The sequence below is a fragment of the Fusarium falciforme genome, chromosome 13, assembly GCF_026873545.1.
Source record: "Fusarium falciforme chromosome 13, complete sequence".
Lineage (NCBI taxonomy): Eukaryota > Fungi > Ascomycota > Sordariomycetes > Hypocreales > Nectriaceae > Fusarium > Fusarium falciforme.
This window is the reverse complement of record NC_070556.1, coordinates 1,914,777-1,935,465: the sequence shown is the minus strand read 5'-3', so window position 1 is coordinate 1,935,465 and position 20,689 is coordinate 1,914,777. Positions and strand designations below refer to the sequence as shown.

The window sequence follows — 20,689 nt, the reverse complement described above, 5'->3', positions numbered from 1 at the left end:
ATCATTTCAGTTGAACCTGGAATACACTCTGTAGACCTTGATCTTTCCTCTCTGCTGCTTTGATGGAATTCTCTTGTAATTTGGGCGCCTCACGGTCGCGGTATTTCGTAGGTGCCTTCGCCGCCTCATAATGAGCGTACGCAATTTCCTCCATGCGCGCAAACCTCTCGTTAGGGTCATAATCAACGGCCTTCCTGCCGGTGGGCTTCTGCGACTCCAGCTTGTCCTCTAGGAACTCAATTCTCTGCTTCTGGCTGGCGATAATGCTGTTTAAATGAGTGATCTGCTTGCCGTTCTGGTTAATCAGAAATCGGGCTTCACGATTGACGCCGCCATCGCTATGCTGGGCCTGATCTAGCCGTCTTTTGATATCCCTCTCGTTCTTTGGCGTACGAAGATTATCACGAGCTAGCGGCTTCTGCTTTTTTGGTGCCAAATCCGGCGGGGGAGGGCGCTTGGTATTGACAATCTGCTTCATCGGCTTCTCAACGTCGACAGGATAGATTCCTGAGCCCCGGAATGAGTGTCGGATGTTCCTCTCGGTTAGGGCTTTCTTTCGAGCTATTTCATAAGAGTATACGAAGCGTCGTTTTTGAATGGGAGACCTGGCTGCGAAGGTTGCATACTTCTCAGTCTCCTGGTGAAAAAGTCGCTTAAGAACCGCAAAGATCCCAACGTCGAGAGGTTGTGTGGCATGAGACGAGTGTGGCGGTAAGTAAAGAAGCTGTACCTTATTTAACCAAGCTAGGAACATTATCTCTACTGTTATATGAGAGCTGTGGCCGTCGAGAATAAGGAGTCGCCATTTCCCGGGAGCAGGCTCTGTTTCCGGCAGAAACACCTCGACGAACCATTTCCTGAAGATCAGGCTATTAGACCAGCCTGTAGATGTGCAGTCGTACTTCCAATCCGGCCACGGAGGGTTAAACCACTGGCCCTGAAGGTTCTGACCGGTGAAAATCACCACCGGCGTCGTATTGGTGCCACAAGCTGAAATACACTCGATTATCGAGACCCAGGTACGAGAATCGCTCGCTGAGACGGTTGCGAAGGATGTAAAGGAAGTCCCTACGACTCTTCCGGCCTCAGTCTCCCCTTCAGCAACTCCATGTTCGTCGATATTGTGCAATGTGGTCCAGTCGATATCCTTATCCTCGATTTGGTGCTCTAGGAGTCGAAAAAAGCGCTGTAACTGCTCCTCCGTAGTCTCATTCGCTCGTACGGCGTCTGTAGGCCGTGATGGCTTCATTTTGATGTCCTTATGGCGCGCAATAAAGCGGTTGACCCAGTTATGGCCGACGTGTTCGTCTCGTCCATCGTGCTTGAGTATGAGGTCCGCAAACTTGTGTATATTTGCCTTGCTTTGGCCGCGGCCAGCAGCTTCTTCGTTCAGAATCCAACTGACCAGATTCTTCTCTTGGTCCGGATTCAACTTTTGAGCCGGAATTTGAGCATCGCGAGCGTTGGTGCCGCCTTTTTTACGGTTGCGAAGACTCCCGCGTGAGATGGCGTGCGTAGAAGCAACTTGCACGAGCGGAGCGTGTTTAAGGTCTTTGAGAGCGCAAGAAATTCGATATTCACGTTCTTAGTCCATTTCTGATTATAATAATATATTTTTGAGCTTCATACGACGTAAAATAATAATTCTGTGGCCGACTTAATTATTCGCATCGCCAAGGATGAAGTCGATGATGATGTGTGTCAGACAATTGGCTCCACAGGGATCATTGATGGCACCAGTCAATTGATGAGAATTATCTAAAGAACAAAAGAAATCGAACAGCCATGTGTTCGGGCATAGCTATTTAAGCTCATGTCGTTAGGATTATGCGACAGGCCAGATGTGAAACCGGATAGTTACATCCGGTCACACGAATGTTATGCGACAATGTGGCTAAAGGGGGGTGCTGGCCAAAGGTGGGGTCTCCACGTTATACACAAATGAAAGTGTTGCCTGTTTAGGCAGTAGCAGCTGCATTGCAGGCAGCTGCGCTAGTGGGGCCAGGGTTTGATATGCGACACATTTCCAATCACGGATGGTTAACTCACCTTCCCGTGTAATCACACTTTCTTGGCATGCAAGTGTTAAGAAAGTAGCCTTATCTACACCTTAATCCTTAACAATCGCACACCAAACGTCCCAACCTGCGCGTTGCGCAGCCGCACGCGGCGGCGATGGCATCGCCTATGACGAACCCGCCCGCTGCTCCGGATCCCTTCGACCTGGGTATCCACACCCCCGCCAACCTGAACCGAGGAGCCCGTGCAGCTCTCTTGCAGAACAGCCCCGCGATTGTGAACGGCCCAATTGGTGTCTCACCCGATCCCGGGCGCATGGCTCAAACGCCGTCCTCGCCACTTAATGCCACCACCACCACTGCCGCAGCTACGGAAGGAGCTCGCCCTGAAACCCCCCCCGTCACCTCCTGGACAACGACCAGTCTCTAGTGTCGAGTCAGCCAATAGGCTCGCACGCGAACGTGTAGAGGAGTATAACGCCACAGACGCCACCCGCCCTCGTAAGCGCTTTTAAGCGCCTTACTTGTTAAGCTCTCAACTCGTTCCGAAAAGGCATTGGCGGACCCCGTAGGGGACCGGTCTCCTGTACAGGGTAGAGGAGCAATGCTTCCAGTAGGAAATCTGTCACTAGTGGCAGACTGTTGTTAGTAGTGGATCACCCTCAAAAGTATATTTGAAGCCGGAATGCTCGGTCAATTATTTGAAATGCATCGAGTTATTCCCTACTAGTACCAGTCGCTACAGGGATGGAGACGAAGGAACCTTCCGGAACGGAACTCTACCTTTTATGATTCCGGTGCTTCGGAACGGAACCTGCTCAGTCAGAGTTACTAAATTTCCGAACTCGTTTTGAAAGGACGGTCTATGTATAACCCGCAAGATTTGAACTTCATAGTAGTTGGCAAAAAGAAAATACTATGCGGTGCCAAGAGTAGCATTCGCGCAAGATTTCAATCAAACATTCCACTTTTCCTAAGTTAAGATAACAACGAAGACTAACGTACATGATAAGCATGTGTCACAGTGTCACGGCCCATGCCGCGATCGAATGCGTGTCGCCACACGGCACGGATCAACGTATTCCGCTCACTCGGTGCGAGTGAGCGGGACCCATTTTCTCACTCCGGGCAAGTGAGAATGTAACACTATCTCACGATGGGCATCGTGAGATGCTCCCCAGACCCTGCCTATAAAAACCACACAACATCCCTTAGACAGACACTCTCGCTACCTCAGCTTTCAATACAACTTGATTACTCAAGAATACTTCTTGATATTATCAGACGTGATTCGCCACCCTACGCTCAGTATATTACGCCCCGTTTCAACTGCCAACATAAACCAATTCGGTTACGGTTTACTACGTTGGGAACCTTGACCGTCACACAGACCCACATCACCACACCCCCGTCTTCACACATCATCTTCATCCATTAATTACACAATAATAAGAAGTCCAATGAAGCTAGAAAGTATATCAATTTAAAGCCCTTGATCCGTAGATTAATATTTTGTATACCAACCCCCTGCCCGACGCACGGCTTGAAGCCGCCGCTCCATTGACTGCGTTAGCTTCTCGACGATGAGAATAGTCTTCTTCTTTCCAGCTATGCCACCCCACACCATAATAGACTGACGAGCTTTTCCGTGTTGTTGAACATTGACTAAGTCCTTACGAAGCTTTTCATCAGGCCGGCGAAAGACCCAGCCGTCTGGGTTATTCGGAGCGTTTTGAACTGTGCACTCGTCTGTGAAGCAGGCCTGCGGGAAAGTCAGCGGTAGAACCCTCTGTCTTTCAGGGCTAATTTACTAGCAAAAGCTCGTCAAACCGAGGGATCCAATACTCAGCAAATTCAAGCCGCTCTTTCGCATCGTCCTCTGATAGTGCGATACGTCTTTTGGACCGCCATTTACGGCGCCAATAGCTCTGAAGCCGTCGCTGGAGGGCCCTCTTGCTTATATTCAAATCGAGCTCTAGAATCAGGTCGTTCCACGTCAGGTGCCGATGCCGGTTAATAAAAGAACTCATCCTCACAATCTGTATAGCCGTGAGTTTCTTTGGCCGCCCTCCACGAGGTCTCGAGTGGTTGTAATGGTGTTGTTCCCAGCGCCGCTTTGTGCGATAGACGGTGCCCGGATCCGTGCCGTAGTCATCTGCGACATCCCGATACGATTTGCCGGCGTATATCTCAGCCACCATCGCAAATCTTTGCTCGGGAGTAAATTCATGATTTCTTTGGCGATTTCCGCTTATTTCAGTGCGAAAATTGCGTGTCTCAGGTGCCATTTTGGGTGGTTTTTCTCGTATTAAAATTGAAGCCTATGTCGCGAAGTCGCATCGTGAAGCGGGGTCGGGGTGGGGGAGTGTTGTCAGACTTTTGGCACGTGATTTTAGCTCCAGGTCTTCGGAATAGTGGTTTCACCGGAACCAATTTAAAACTTCGGAACAGTCTCGAATTCCGCTCCCTCTTAGTTTTCCCTTTCCGTCTCCTCTTTTCCTAATTTCGGCCCTCCCACGGCAAACAACAGAATGGATTCACGCGGCACCAAAAGAACAAGAAACTCGTTACCCACTGATACTAGCAAGCGACGAGCTCCATATGCTGCTCATGCATGTACCGCTTGTCGACGACGGAAAGGCAAATGCGACGGTCAACAGCCATGCGACTACTGCGAAAACCGAGGACAGACATGCGTCTACGATGGAGAAAGTGTTCCTCCAGCTACAGCTACCAGGGGCCCAGCACAGCCATCAGCGTTCCAGAGCGGCGAGTCTGATCAGAGACTTTCGCAACCTCGGACACCGGCCGCAGCCAATGGCCCACCGTCTCCAGCCAGTCTACCTACCAACCCCGGAGGACCAATTGCACCCAGCGCTGGGTGTGAAAGCAACCATGACAGTGATCTCACAGGTCTAGCTGCAAGCCTTCGCGCCCAATTGCGACGAGTCGAGGCCATGGTTGAAGCACAAAGCAATGGGACGAACAGCCTAGGATCAGGGTCAATTGCTTCTGCTCAACCGTTGCATGCACCTGGTGACCCCACAAACACGTCAAATAGACAGCTGCATGCCACACAAACAGATACCACTCCAAACTCCGCTAGCTATTGCTTCTACGGCCCTACAAGCCCAGACTATAGCATGAACCTGGTACAAATCACTTTGCGGCAACTAGGCTATCTTACATCATTATCGCACCATCCCATGCTGCCAAGTGTAGATGGTAACGATGCTCTGTCGTCGTCAATACCACATTGGCAGCCCAGACGTCGCTGCGACCGTCATCAGCTAATGCAATTCCGGTCATGGCTATCGCTGCAGGAAGCCAAAGATGCTGTGGATACATATCACAAAGTCATAGGAGAACTGCACCCGTTTGTCGACATTGACAGAATTAGAAGCCAACTGGAATCATGCTACTCAAGTGATGCGAACCAATCTCTGGGCGGCGAGAACAACCAACCTGATGATGACGATCTCATTATCTTGGTCCTCATGCTCGCTACAGTAGCACAAGCCTCAAAAGACACTTTGCTTGCAAAGATGGCATCCGTTCTGCATTCCAACTTTATGCACTCAGCTAATGCTGCCGTTACATCTCCCACAACCAGCATTAAACAAGTGACCATCGCTTTACTACTGGTAAACAACCCTGTTACCCAATCTCTCATCACAGCGTACTACAGACTAACATATCTGATCAAGGGGTATTATCATTCCTTCCATGACCTTTCACGGCTTGCATTGAGATTATGTGGCACAGCTGGACGCATGTTGATGGACCTCGGCTTCCACAACAGCGACATGCTGAATCACATTCTCAAGACTGATGGTCAACGCAAAGAGGCTTCCGCTTTGATGTGTTCTGTAATTATACTCGATCGACAATGGAGTGCTATGACTGGCTTACCTGCAAATTTCCCGAATGCCACGTTCAGTCCGATGTCTGCTTGTCTGGTGAGCGCCCTGATCTTATTTTTACACCTACATATTCGCGGACACCGAAGACAGATCGTGGGCTTGTCAGCTAACCCGGATGCTCATAGAATAGTATGCCATACACGAAAGCAATGTACATGCTCATCCTTATCAGCGACAGATTCGACGAGCCTATATCCCTCGCGGCCAGGGGAAATACCCGTATAGACGACGATGTCATGGAACTCTTGGTTTTCCAAATCCAGCAGTGGCAGAAAAAGTGCGTCGGAGACAACGATCTGTCTGATATGGAGACTTGGTTCACTGAACCGTCGAACTTACCTCCGTCGTGGCTGTTACTCCTCATCTTCCGAGCTGCGTCCATACGGAGTCTTCTGCTACGTCCTTATTTCTTTCCCACATCAGACGTCGAGAAAAGCAAATTATGCCTTCCAGAGGCCATGGAACTAGCAGACAAAGTCACAGAAGCGCTATTCGAGCTGGACAATACCACGGACATATACCGCAACCAGCGACCGTACTACCAGCACATTCTCGCGTCCATTTGTGCTCTTATGTTTCTAGTGGCGGGCTACGTTGAAGAACATCGCTCCGCCATGTTACCGGACTTGACACCAGGATATGACAATCAGATCTGTGAATGCTTCGTACGAGCACGCAAGCTATCCCAGAAGTACGGAGATGCATCCACGGCTGCAAACAATTTAGGGAAAAGGATTCGAGAGCTCTGTCAGGCTATGGAAACGTACGGTCAAGGACGCAGAGAGGTCCCTCGGGAACCAACCCGATCTACAACCGCCGCCCCTCAAGGCAATGTCATGTTGGCAGATTCCTCTGCGACGCCACAACAAGCTGCTCTAGAGACTGAGACTCGAGAAGAAGCTTTTGTGAATGTAGTAGATGTCTCATTCGAGAATGAGTTGAACTCTTTTGGTGGAAATTTCGGCTTAGAGTTCCCGATGGATGGTGGTCATGGTCTGCAGGATGCTCCGCCATGGGTCTTGCGAGGGTGGCCTGCTAATTCACACAGTTTTCTGTTTCAATGAGTAGCCCGTACTCACAGAGGAGAATTCTCATTAGATTCTCAATTCTTAAAGCTTATAAACACTTGTCAAACAGTCCCGCTGGCACCTTCTTTGTATTGCGAGTGCGACTCAGCCTGAGTTCTCTTGAATCCATCCCATCGCTCAAAGCCATCTGTGAATATCCCCATCATATCCAACATCCTTCCAGCGCTCTGACCAACAATCTCCTGGATACTCGCAGGCCGGGTATAGAAAGCTGGAACAGGAGGGAAAATAATGGCGTTGGCGCGGCGAAGAGCAAGCATATTCTCAAGATGAATAGAACTCAAAGGCGTTTCCCGAATGGCCAGGAGTAGTTTGCGATCTTCCTTAAGTGTGACATCGGCGGCTCTTGATATCAGATCGTCGCAATAACCAGATCGTACTGCCGCAAGAGTTTTCATGCTACAGGGAACAATCATCATCCCGTCGTGCTGGAAGGATCCTGAAGCGATAGGTGCTGATAGGTCTTTTGCCGTGTATGATCTGCTCGCAAGTCCTCGCACCTCAGCCTCGGTAATGGATGTTTCGTATTTTAATGTGGCCAATGCCCATTTACTGATGATAAGATGAGTCTCCACGCCAAGATGGCGTAGAAGGGTCAAGATGTGGATTGCGTAGAGTGCCCCAGTTGCACCGGTAATCCCGACGACGATCCTCTTTGGCCTTGTTGGCTCCAGCGATGCGCGGAGGTTATGAGGAGTTTGGTCTCGTGCTGTGTCTCTGGATGAGTATGGCTGGCCTGTCGAGAACAACCTCGAGTTTGTCCCCTGTGTTGGATGTATGTTCTGGAAGAGTATGATTCTTGGAGCAGCCGGTGCTAGAAGCTGCCGTCTGATAAAAGAGAGCCTTTTCATGGCGAGTGCAATTATTCGCAGAGATCAGGCAATGCAGAAAGTCTATTTTTACGGCTCGTGAGCCTATGTGAGGGTTGTTTCCAGGTCCTTTATGATCGCTTTGGTGCCTGATAGCGTTGTGCTAGTAGCATTGGCTCTCAGTAGTTCCAACCCAACAAACGGCGTCGAATCACTTACGCATCGGGCGACGATGCGCTGTAGTTGGGAAGTTCCGTAGTGTCAGGTAGCGCTGGTTCCTGGGTTCCGTTCCGAGCTTTCGGAACTTCCACGCAAGGTCCGTAGCGCTTCCATGAGATGTCGACTGTATTGTTCTAATGTTTATCTGGTAGAGAATCATAAATTCAGGTGAAGCCTTGATGAAGTTTGAATGGTCATGTAGCAATACTAAAATCCTCTAACTTCGACTAGGAAGCTCACTCACCAACATGTTTCGTGTCAATCACCGTCAAGTACTCCTATCCTTACGGTCCTCGCCAATCAAGCTACGCCCTTATTCTAGCAAAAGTTTACTAAATACAAACCAAAGCGACCCACAGCTTGATTTCCGTAATTTTGTCGAAGTGCTTCGCAAAGATGGAGATATTGCCGATATTCGTCAAGAAGTTGACCCCGATCTCGAAGTCGGAGCGATTGTGAGAAGAGTCAGCGAGACCAACGCTAAAGCGCCGCTTTTCCACAATGTCAAAGGCGCTCGAGATGGCTTGTGGAAGATGTTCGGAAACGCTGCCAGCCTTCGAAACGACGACAAGTTCAGATACGGTCGAATCGCACGTAGTCTCGGTCTGCCTCCCGACTCGAGCTGGAAGGATATCCTCACAAAGATGCGTCTTGCTACACATCGAGATCCTTTGCCTCCAAATATTCTTTCGACGGGCCCATGCAAACAAAACAAGATCTTTGGGGATGACGTAGACCTCACGAGTCTACCAGTTCCGCTACTGCATCAAGGCGATGGCGGCAAATATCTTCAAACCTGGGGAGTGCATGTTTTGGAGACGCCGGATAAATCATGGACGAACTGGTCTATCTTTCGAGGCATGGTTCATAACAAGAGACGTTTGACATGCCTCGTCATTCCTGGACAACACAACTCCATGATTCGGGATCAGTGGCTGAAACAGGGCAAAGATGAAGTCCCGTGGGCTCTAGCCCTTGGGGCTCCACCAGCAGCAAGCATTGCTGCGTCGATTCCTCTACCACCTGGTGTTTCAGAGGGAGAATACGTGAGCGCCCTGGCCGGAAAGCCACTTGACATGGTGAAATGCGAATTGAGTGATCTTCTTGTTCCTGCGAACAGCGAGATCATCATTGAAGGCACATTTTCTCTCAAGGATAAGGCTCTCGAGGGCCCGTTTGAGGACTACATTGGTATGCATTTCGAGGGTGAAGCAGGAAATCAGCCCCTCTTCACTGTTAATGCCATTACCCATCGGGACCATGCCATTTTGCCAGTTTCTGTACCCGGCCGGCTGACAGATGAATCGGTAAGTCTACAAAATCTAGTCCTTCTACAGGATTACCCACTGACTATATTTATTCTAGCACACAACGGCTTCAATGGCATCAGTTCAGCTTTTAGAAGCTTTACAAGAGCATAATCTTCCCATCAAAGATGCGGTCGCGCCTCTAGAAACCCTTGCAACATGGTGCGTACTACAGGTTGACAATGGAAAGTTGGCCGAGCTGAAGACGAACCCCGATGAACTCTGCACAAAGATTGGCGACATAGCCTTCAAGGCCAAAGCAACCATGTTAATTAACCGCATTTTGTTGATCGGAGATGATGTAGACATCCACAACTGGGGCGATGTCATATGGGCATACACGTCGCGTTGCCGACCAGGGATTGACGAATATGTGTTTGACGAGGTGATGGGTCTTCCTCTGACTCCCTATCGGAAATATGGTCGTGGAAGTTCTGTCAAAGGAGGCAAAATGGTATCCAACTGCCTTTTAGCTATGGAATACGATGGAAACAGAATCTTTAGGGGTGTGGATTTTCGGTCTTCGTATCCCCCAGAGCTTCAGGAGAAGATCGAAGGCAGGTGGACGCAAATGGGATTTGATGCGGTTTGATAGAACTAGAACATAGAGTGAGTAAGGGGGTTTCTTTTCCCCTCTCGGAATTGCTCTTTTCTTGTGTATTAAGTGATATGCCTCGATCCCCATGCTGCCGGAATCTCTAGACTTAGGTTCATCTAAAACCGGAGAGCCTTCTACAAGAATCCATGAGAGCATGAAAGTACTCACAAAAGAGGGTACGCTCAGTCAATCACAGGGCGGCATTGGATGAAACTACCCCGCATTGCGGCATTATTTATGTCAACTACACAACCTCGTTTTCCCAAGTAATACTTCGCCTCTTCCTCTTACCACTCTCGAGACTACAAGGCTATCATCATCATTGCAAGTATGTCAGTAACTCAAGAACTCGGCAATCGCATCATCATGGCTTCTGCTCAAGAAGTCATCGATGCCCCTCCCAGCGAAGTCTGGCCATTCCTCTCCGCCATTGGAACCGAAAGAGTTCTTATTCCTGGATGCACAAAGTCCGTTCTTATCGAGTGCCAGGGTAAAGGGGCCCTCAGGCGCATCTACTTTGGCGATGTGGCATTCGATGAGAGGATCTTAGAGTGCAACCCTACATCATACAAGTTCAAATACGAAGTCATCGAGCCATCAGCAAGCCCTGCTCGTGGGGTACTTGGTGTTGTGAAGCTGGAACCTATGGGGGAGAATCAGACGACTATTTCATGGGCGACAGGAGTAAAAGGCATTGCACCAGAGGCTAGAGAAGCAATTATTCAACAGGCCCAGCATTTGTGTCATGGACAGATTGCCTCTCTCAAGATGCTTGTGCAGGCTACAACGAACAGTTTCCAGATGGTAGAGTAGAAAAAACTCACGAAATGAAGATTGATATAGCCCTCAGATGATGATTGATCACTAGTATCAATAATTACACTGGCGATGCCATCCCTAGCGGAAGATCACGAGAAAGAAATGTGAACGACAACGGAAAACAAAGAAGGTCGTTGAAGAATCACCTACTGAGCGATGACGACCATCTCTTGTCACCACGAACAACGACATTCGTGAGAAATTTGGGACCGTACTCGTTCTCATGCTCTGTAGACCGTGGGGCGTACGCCTTAATGGGACAGTGAGGCTGGGTGACCTCAGGACATTAGTAGGATTCCCCACAAGCAAGTAGGCAACTTTGGGGCCCCTAGCATCGCGGAATCTCTGCAGTCAACACTGTGTCTGGACGAGGCATGTTCGTACTTTCCCATCAAATCGGGGCAGGTATCTATCTATCTGATATCTAGAAGAACGCCGTCGTTCTTGACGACAAGTGAAGTTGAACAAGGGATGCCTTGTTCAATAACGAAGCGTTACAGGCACCTCAAGAGAGAACTCCCATTATCGGAACCGTCGCTGAACTCGTTGGTAAGCTCGCGGTTGGGATGATTTGGGACCTCAAGGGGAGGGTGCTGTTCCGAAATGCTCAAGTCAGGAAATCCGGAACTTCGGAATGCAACAGAGTGGTTAGCGTAGCTGCACCTCCAGTCTACTCTTGCCGAGACACATTCATTTAGGAATTCTTAACGAGGGTGGAAAGAGTGGGATCAACCTCTGCTTTAGAAAGCCGCCCTTGGAGATTCACCCCGAGTTCCGAGAAACGCGCTGATGCTGTAGACTCTACCAGAACACAACGCTATCTTGGGCATCATGCGCAATTACAAACCGGCAAGATTATTATCCCGCCTTTAACAATGCTGTTACTCTAGCTATGAGGCCACGATGTATTTAAATAGAGAGTCAAGATGACTTGAATTGTATTGAAATGAAACAAGCACAAACACACAATACAATACAGTACGGTCTCAAACAACCCCTTCGCAACAACCACCTTTTTCAGCATCAAAGGTAAGCTGCCTTTGTAGTAATCCCTTCTGCAGTCACTAACAACATCCTGCAGTAATACAACAGTCGAGATGTCTCAGATCAAGGGTTACTCTGTCGGCGACATCCAGGCCAAGGCGGCGTTTACTTCGGAAATCCAGGTAAACGGCCTTCCGTCTCTCCAAGACGTTGTCAACTTCCAGGAGGTTCACCGCCAAATCATGGATACACGCCCTGGAATGTACCTCAAGTATCTCCCCCATCGATACGAGCCTGTCAATGGCGAATTGCGCAGCGGTGGTGCTTATCTCTTCGACACCCATGAGAATGCGTCTGATTACTGGGACTGGACAGCCAATGTATTTGAGCCTGAAGCCGGTGTTAAATTCTGGAATCTTCCCCTGTTCAAGACATCCAAGCGATTCGTCTGGGACGTCATTGGAGCCACCAACTTTGCGCCCGTTGACACCCACGCCGTTGGTCGATTCCAACGCTGGAGTTACGATGGAGCAAATATCGAGGAGCAGCTACGACGTGTGTTCCCGGATCTCAAGAAGCGGGCCAAGGATCAGGGAGCAGCTGCATTCTGGCTACTTCACCATCCTGAGGAAAAGTTGATCGGCATTCAACTCGCGTTTCCCAAGGCTCAAAGCGTTGAGTTCCCGTCGATCGGGATCGAGTCGCTGGCTGCAGCTGCAAACCAAGTTTCTCTGGGCAGCTTTTTCCCCGTCTCCATCAGGATGAAGAAGGTTGTTGATTGGACCAGTTTGTTTTTGGCCATCTGGCTTCCCAGGTCTCGTCTCGAAGGTGGAGTTCCTTATTCTTCACCCATGTATCCCACGCTCCCTGATGTCCAGGAGAAATAGGGCTCTGAAATCGGCAGGTGCCTGGGGTATACTTTTGCAGATGGTTGCAAGCAAGAGGGGTTTTTATCTCGCTTGAGGCTTTTCCCCTGTTCATTACAGTCATCTGCATTTGCATCGTCGGTGGGCTGGGCGTATGGGAAATTGTATTAGACTAGATATAGTATAGTGAATATCAAATGGTGGTGTGGCCATTGCGTCAGTTCGTTTTCAAGTGTGTCGTCAACTGTGAGCCGTGATGCCATAATTTGCTCGTTTTCTGCAAGGCTATGAGTTCGTTCAACTGGTACAAAAACACACTGACTCCTGAATGATAAAAACCAGCCTCGAGCGATAGGTAACAAATGTGAATGAGGGCTTGGCCAACACCAGTTAGAGCTAGTCTACCAGTCAAGGAATCTCAACACAGCTAGGTTAAGTGAACGTAACATCAATTCGCAGGCCTTTCATGTGGTCCCTGAGGTTGCTTATGGGCCCCCTCAATTAGTGTCTACCCTTTCCTGTGAAATGATAAGCGCCAATAGCCAGGGGTCACTGATTGCGGCCCCTTCCAGTGAGTCTAAGTGGATGTCATTTTGTGAAAACACCCAGACAATGTTGCAGTGGTCCAGCAGCAAACGAAGCAAACCAGATTCTATTCAATTCTTTTACATAGTCAAGTCTTGACACGGGGAATCATCCGTAACAAATATCCGCACAAATTCAGGATGAAGCCGCTCATAAAAAGATGCCAGAACACCATCTCTCCAAACGCCCGCGATTGGCAAACAACGATTCTTTGGATCGGACAGTACCTCAGCAATGTCGCCCTTGACAAGTACTAGATCTGCCTTCTTCCCAAAAGAAATTTCTCCTCTATCCTTGAACCCAAACCGAGCAGCTGTAGTAGACGTGGCAGATTTGAGGACGTCTTCGGGCGACATGCCGATCTCATGGGCAAAAAGGTACATCTCAATATGTATGCCAAGACCATATGCTACACCGAACCCTTGATCAGCACAGTCACTCCCTGCTATCAAAGGGATACCTGCCCGGTACAGCTTTCTCGTGGTTTCATAGGCATGCTGGACACCAGCTCTCGGGCGCTCTTCTTTGGCTAGCCCAAGTGGCTTATCGGGTGTTTTCTGAATCAGCATACTCTCAGCAAGGGGGTCTCTTCTGAATGTTTGCTGCCATTCCTGTCGCTCAGCGGTTTGTGATGCACACAAGCTCAGCGTCGGGTTGCAGTGAACATTGCGTGATTTCATAATCTTGATGAAGTGGTCGTTGGGAGGTTCGTCGAGGAAAATATGCGTGAAGCCGTCGACTCCAGCCTCGAGGAGATCCATGGCGCCAGTGTAGCTGAGGGCGTGACCAACAGCAATGACGCCCGCTTCGTGGGCGGCCTTTACCACAGCATTTTGCACATCTATGGGAGGCGACGGTAGTTTCATGCCGAGAGTATCTCCCAGCTCGTGAAACATCTTGATATATGATGCTCCATGCCGATTGACCTGCTGTTGCACAAATGGCTTTGCATCATGGCTTGTGTTCAGTTTGGGCCAGCCTGAGACAATGACATTTAGTATTTTCTCGCCTTGAGGAACCGACTCGAGTTCCTTCTTCATGACAGGGATAGGCCATCCCCCTTCGACAACCGCTCCTATTCCAGCGTACTTATAATCCGAGTACCTGGCCTTGTTTTGCGGTTCGGCAACCCACTGCATTCATATTTAGTCTTCCACATATTCCCCTGTGCCAGTCAAAGGACAAACAAACCTGTTTCAGCCGCATGATATCCTCCACTTCGTTATGCATGTCACATACGGTTGTGACTCCAAAGCGCAGCGACTGTTCAACACTGTTGGTGTTACCAGCAAGGGCATGAATATGGGCGTCAATCAGTCCCGGGATGAGTGTATGCTGTGGTCGAGAGATCCTCAAGATATGTTGTCCGATAATTCTGTCTGGCTTGCCGCTGCCAACATCGGCGATATGGCCGTCACGAACATAGACAAAGCCATTGGCAATAAACTTATGACCGTCAAAAATTTTAACATCTTCGACAATGAAGGTGTTTATCGATGACTGATAATCGCTCGTCTTTGCCATTCTTGGATCAATAAACGCACGAAAGGTTGCGTGAGTGAGATGAGTTATGGGGAATGGGCCCCTCACTATATGAAACAAAGTAGGCTGGCATTTGTTCATTCCGGTTCCGGAATCCAGCTTCGGAATCCAGCGTCGGAATCCGGGTTCGGAATTGCTTCATGCTCCACTGGGGTTCCTTCTAACGTGTTGAACCAAAATCCCACCGATCCGGGCCCGATTATTAACAAAGAAGACATTCGGCACAAATGTGATGCCGACTTACGAGGGAAATTAGGAGAAATGCTACATTGGTCTGACAAATCGACCTCTTGCTCTTGATTTCAAAGTTAGTATCTTAGCGGCTACATAGCTGCTCAGACTGATATATAGATAGTATCGCATAGCCCGACATATTTTAACCTCGCCTCAACTCAACAGTTCCTTATAAATCCAAAACCATCTGCCTACTTTTTCGATAACATTTACTTGCTGCAAGTTCATTATGACAATGGGTGCGTTTGAATAGCAAGGTGTCCCTCGATCACAAACAAGCTAACTATAGATAGCTCCCTCTCAAATCCCCTCAAAGGCTGTCACCGGCTATAATGTTGGCGAAATCAAGGCCAAAGGAGCCTTCAGCTCCGAAATCACGTTCGCCAAGGCCGGCTTGTCACTGTCGGACATCATCAACTCCCAGTACCCGCAGAGCTTGGAGATGATGGAGCGCCCTGGAATGCAGCTCAAATATCTTCCCACCCGTTTTGATGAAGTCACCGGTAAGCTCCTCACCGGCGGAGCCTATCTATTCGACAAGTGGGAAGAAGCTGTCGACTATAGCCATTGGACGACCAATGAGTATACAATTGATGAGGAAGGAACAAAGTTCTGGAGCCAGCCGGCGTTTGATTCACCTCTGCGCTTTGCTTGGAAGGTCATTGGTGCTTATAATTTCGCCCCTATCGAGCATCATGCTATTGGACACTTCAAGCGCTGGTCTTATACCTCCAATAATATCGAGGCTTATCTGCATGAGGTTTATCCTCAAATCAAGTCTATTGCAGAAGCCCAGGGGGCAGTTGCTGTTTGGTTGCTGCATCAACCTGAGGATAAGATGATCGCTGTCCAGCTGGCATATCGCAAACCTACTGAAGGGGTTTCTCTCAACGACTATCTGGTTCAAGTCAAGCAGAAATCTGGTTTTGACCGGGTGTTGGCAACGAAGCTTACAGCGTTAGTAGAGTTTGATCGTGCCAGTATCCTTTTGACCATATGGCTCCCCCTTTCTCTGGCAAAGGGTGGAGCCGACCATACAGTCCCGAACTACCCAGTGGTTCCAGCTATTCAGACAGGCACTGCCTAGGTAATAGGTTACTTGGCGGCAAACGGGTGAGAGGCCATGATGGAGGACAAGAATATAACAATACTTATTGCACTCCAATGCTGAGAATATCGGCATCAACTGTCTTACCTAGTTCAAACCGTTCATATAGCTGATACAAACGCCCGTTGGCTCGACTTACTTTGCTACATCAGAAGTCTAACTGTGTTCGGGAATTAGAAGCGATGTTCTGTTAAGCATGAATAAGAATCACTGTAATTCCCAATCACGTGTGCTCGGACTAGCTCACGAGCCTAACACGGGCTCCCCGAGCCTTATGTATTTCTTTATATTGATAACATTGCGACATAATGTGTGCGATAAGCAAGTGCTCCAAAAGTCTCTCATTCTCCAACATTTTTATTCAATCAGATACTGGGTACTTCTCAACGACCCAGCACGTAGCACGTCGCACTCTTCGAATGAGACCAGAATGCATCTTGCACTCCAAGCGCTTGAAAATAACCCAAAAACAAGTTTTCAACGTGCCGCAAGTACCTGCAAAGTTGACCGCTTAGCCTTACGTCGCTAACATAGCACTCAATCGCAACGTAATACTTTCCAAAAGTCATGAGGACTATCTAATCTAGAAGAATATACTATCCCTTCAATTGTCGAAAACCTCCGTAGAGGTCACTACAGGGGTGTCTAGCCAATTAAAATCCAAACATGGAAGGTACATTACTTCCCACCTAAATTAGCCTATGATAGAAGTCCCAACAATAATCTGAGTTACAAAGCGCGACATCGCATTGCTTACATCCTTTCGTTGATTGTCGGCGCCGCTGCCCCCTTCTGTTATTACTGACCGGCGCCAACGGCCGCCTCGAGCTCCTCGACCTCGGCTGCCCAAGGCGATAACCCTGACAGGCTACGCAGTCCGATTTTTTCCCTCTTGCGATAAATTCATGCTGTGCAATAGGCGTAAATTCGTCTCCGGTCCGAAACTTTCTCCTTGACTGACTGGTCGTATGGAACGCCTTGAAGAGCTCGTTATGAATGCATCGGCGCCACTCTTTCTGGCTTGTATATCGCTTCCAACTTGGCTGCCCATGGAGTTGAAGAAGGTAACTATTCACAAGGGCCACGTCAAGAAGGAAGGTCCAAGTGAGAGCCTGCCAAGCGCCTCTGCGGATCGAGTGATCATAACCTTGATATGCCCTCATTTGGTCTCCTCGATCCACATGATTCATTTCATCGTTATAGGAAGCAGCTACCGTAGGGATAGATATCAGCTTGACTGGCTCACCGCCAAAGAAATGCTGTATCGGCCGCGCTGTAGCCTTTTTCGTTGATGGTTTCTTCCTCCAACGGTCGGTCCTCTCATCGCCCTTGAACACAGTTGATAAGAATAATACGAGGGCATTATCTTTCCAGGCGATTTGATTCACCTGTTAGGTAAGTAGATAAGTTAGTAAGGGAAATATAGCTAGAAGGGTCGAAGCTTCCTACCTGGTTATCAGGGGTAGGTACAACCTTGATCTCATTAAATTGGAAGCCTGATTTACCAGTCTGATCCCTTAACTTAGAGTTTGCGAGCTCTTTGTAAATGCCGCAGTTAGGGCGAGCTGTGCCTGTAGCCCCGTGGCCGTGCTGACGAAGGGAGCGGAAGAGATCCGGTGACGCGAAGAGGTTGTCCACAAAGACGTGATAGATAGCTTTTGGTAGCAAATTTAGCAGGGCAATAACCACGCTCTGGGTCGAATTAAGGGCGATAGCCTGTCCTCCGTTTGTCGTAGCGACCTCAATGACTTCCTCGATCTTATCAGCCTCATTATCCTTCCTCTTTAAGCCGCCTCTCCCTCTGCCTCTGGCCTTGCCCCTGCCTCTCGCTCGTGTTGGTAACTTCTTAGGACGTTCGACGCCGATAGGGCCATATTTCGCGCCGGGTTGGTGCCAAATCCAACGCAAGAAGATACCAAGTTGGGCCACAACCCATACCTTGAACCCTGTGTCAGTAGGCTTGCCCGGTATATATGTGACCTCTGAGTTCCTCCCTGTATAACGGATCATGCCCTCATCTACAGCTAGATGAGAGCCCGGCTCACAGAGCTGCGTTGTAGCTTGTTGTATATGCTCAGACCACGGTTGCGCGCATTGGAAGACCTCAGGGAAGCATTCGTCATCTTCGAGTTTAGTATGGTCAAAAGGGCGAAGGTGGCGGTGAAGGAGTTGAAACCGGTTATATGTCATGAACTTAATGATAGAGTGCTCAGGGCGCTGATCCTGTAGCTCAGGGGTCTTCCAATGGTCCTCAATCGCGATTTCCTTATGTATTCCTAGGTAAATCAGGATTGCAAGCCAGATATATACTTCTGCCGCGGTAGTTGGCTTCCACTCTCGCAGTCATGAGCCGTCTTTTAGTTCATGGTTAGCGCTATCAATAACGCCTCTCTCTAACAGGCTATCGACCCATTTGTTGGTGTATTGAGCCCAGCTTTCAACTAGGGATAAAGGCACAAAGTATTGGAATAGCTGTAGCGGCCCCTGGGGCAGCTCTTTGACCTTGAGATCGCGCCTTTCTACAGCGAAAGGTTGAAAATTGAAGCCTCGGGTGTCAGAAGGGGGGAAAACGGGGCGCCGGGTGCTGTCGCACTCATGCTCGCGGCGGCTGTTAGCTTCATTGATGAAGCTACGGTCGTCATAGGCATTTATTGCCTCTGCGGGGATTGATTGAGGGCTCATTGACGGCTGCAGAATGATTCATATGATGATTTTAGTGAGAATCATTGATGATGCGTCTTAGGTTCCCCCCATGTACTGGTCATGTGACAGGGGTGGTGTGGGGCGAGGTACATCACGGAGGCTTTCGACAATTGAAGGGATAGTTGAATTTGCTCTTGACCTAGCTTCACGAGGGTTTTCCTTCGCAACTGCGTTTTGCGGAAGAAATAGCCAATTCCTGTCAGACAGCGCGCCCTCACTAGGACACTGATCATGAAAGATGATATTGGGATGATCTTGAGTGTATTGATGAGGTTGCTTGTGTTCGTCTTCCTGGTTCTTCGTTCTCCCTCGTTATCTTTGTATCTGAGGGGGCAAGGCCAAGATACTAGACCTGCTGATCCTGCAACAGATCTGTAACGCTGTTCTGACAATTAAGGTATCATGGGGTGACATCTTCCCTTGAGGTGGCTGCCTGTGTAACATCATCATGCATGCCACTTCTCCAACAACTTCTCCAACAGTATGTTGCTCCGTGATGAGATCATTCTGCCATGTGCTACCGCCTGCCTTTTCTGGTGATTGCCGCATGGGTCGTGACACTTATCATGCACGTTATAAAAATAATTTTTAGATTTTATATAAAATAAGGTTTATAAAGATACCCTTTTTAGCCTTATAGCTATTTTATTAAGAAAGTTAGTCTATATAGGGTAGGTTATTTTTTGCAGTACAGTATAGTGGTTCACTCGCTTGTCTGGCTCACTCGCTTATCATATACGTTAAAGATGATTAAAAATGAGGTTTCGAGAGAGTATTCGCCCTCTGCTTCTTATTTCACCGCTTCTTATTTCGGGCAGAAAATAGATAAACAACAGGTTATTTTTGTCAAACCTAGTTACTAGGTCGACATCGGGTTTCATACCGAACATAAGACTATCACATAGTGCTTCCGCCCGTGAGATGAAGTATTCTGAGAGTTTACGAAATTCCCTCATTGTCAGCTTGAGAGTTCCGTCAGAGACTGTTTCGCCGTCACTGCTCCAGTGGAAGAGGGTCAATGGTGGCTCGGTGCGGGCAGCATTGCGGCCAAAGTCCCGAAGGCTCACCAGCTCTGCGACTGGGGATTGCGAGCCTAAAACCATGTACTTTTCTCGAATTTTATTCAAGGTCTCGAGCTGCTCCGTCCGTGGCCGCTGCGGAATGCCGACAATGGGATATGGACGTAGCGGTAACGCACGCTCCAGAAGCAATATGCGCTGGATATGGATGATTGCTGACAGTTGGGGGCAGTACTGCCGGGCGAGTAGGAACTTGCGAGAGTCTCCAGAGAATCCAAGAACCCCACTGAAGTATACCAACAACGTAGAGCCCGGTTGTCCATCGATGAATGTCTCGGTGCATAGCGTGAGACATAGTTGGAATAGAAGCTCATGGAACTCGTCGAATGCTGGCTTGGCAGACTTGCCCTCCACTCTGATAAGCGGTTCTGAGTTGGGCTCTTTGTTGGTTCCGATAAGGTCGCTGTCATATCCAGGATCATCATCATCGTAATCATCCTCGTCGTCTTCGAGCTCCCAGTCCTCCACGTCGTCATCATCATCATCCCCGTCATCCTCCTCTTCATCTTGTCTATCACCGTGTATCCCTTCTCCATCCTGCAACACATCGCATGCGTCCCTGTTTGATCGATCGTCGCTGATAGGAGCATCATCAAGTGTTTCTCCAATGCCACCATAGCAACTCTGACTTTCCATCCTAGGCCAGAGCCCCTTCGACGTGTCAAATAGGTCCCAGACTCTATGGTTCCAGATCTGCTCTAGTCGAGCGGAGAGTGTCGAATTCAGCCTGATGTCTGCAATTTCTTGTCGAGCATTGCTTGGCATTCGGTACGTCCGAAAAGTGAAGGCCAAGAATTTTTTCTCAAT

General features: G+C 48.9%; 5 protein-coding genes and 1 pseudogene across 6 annotated transcripts, besides 1 other annotated feature; 4 read left to right on the top strand and 2 right to left on the bottom strand.

Moving 5' to 3' along the window:
- The first annotated feature begins 8,290 nt into the window (after positions 1-8,290).
- NCS54_01495300 lies at positions 8,291-9,956 on the top strand (annotated as a pseudogene). The gene is made up of 2 exons: positions 8,291-9,364; positions 9,423-9,956.
- Positions 8,291-9,956: a sequence feature.
- A 336-nt stretch (positions 9,957-10,292) lies between these two features.
- Positions 10,293-10,775, top strand: NCS54_01495200 (Hypothetical protein; the record flags this gene model as incomplete). The annotated part of the gene is made up of 1 exon (XM_053160072.1): positions 10,293-10,775. One exon carries the CDS (start codon positions 10,293-10,295, stop codon positions 10,773-10,775), a length of 483 nt encoding a protein of 160 aa, XP_053016047.1.
- A 1,103-nt stretch (positions 10,776-11,878) lies between these two features.
- On the top strand, positions 11,879-12,652 carry NCS54_01495100 (Hypothetical protein; the record flags this gene model as incomplete). The annotated part of the gene is made up of 1 exon (XM_053160071.1): positions 11,879-12,652. One exon carries the CDS (start codon positions 11,879-11,881, stop codon positions 12,650-12,652), a length of 774 nt encoding a protein of 257 aa, XP_053016046.1.
- A 644-nt stretch (positions 12,653-13,296) lies between these two features.
- On the bottom strand, positions 13,297-14,740 carry NCS54_01495000 (Amidohydro-rel domain-containing protein; the record flags this gene model as incomplete). Its single annotated transcript, XM_053160070.1, has 2 exons — positions 13,297-14,349; positions 14,408-14,740. The coding sequence occupies 2 exons, from the start codon at positions 14,738-14,740 to the stop codon at positions 13,297-13,299; spliced, it is 1,386 nt and encodes a 461-aa protein (XP_053016045.1).
- Positions 14,741-15,221: 481 nt separating this feature from the next.
- NCS54_01494900 (Hypothetical protein) lies at positions 15,222-16,079 on the top strand (the record flags this gene model as incomplete). The annotated part of the gene is made up of 2 exons (XM_053160069.1): positions 15,222-15,231; positions 15,286-16,079. 2 exons carry the CDS (start codon positions 15,222-15,224, stop codon positions 16,077-16,079), a joined length of 804 nt encoding a protein of 267 aa, XP_053016044.1.
- Positions 16,080-19,149: 3,070 nt separating this feature from the next.
- Positions 19,150-20,518, bottom strand: NCS54_01494800 (Hypothetical protein; the record flags this gene model as incomplete). Its single annotated transcript, XM_053160068.1, has 2 exons — positions 19,150-19,183; positions 19,656-20,518. The coding sequence occupies 2 exons, from the start codon at positions 20,516-20,518 to the stop codon at positions 19,150-19,152; spliced, it is 897 nt and encodes a 298-aa protein (XP_053016043.1).
- Between the last annotated feature and the right edge of the window lie 171 nt (positions 20,519-20,689).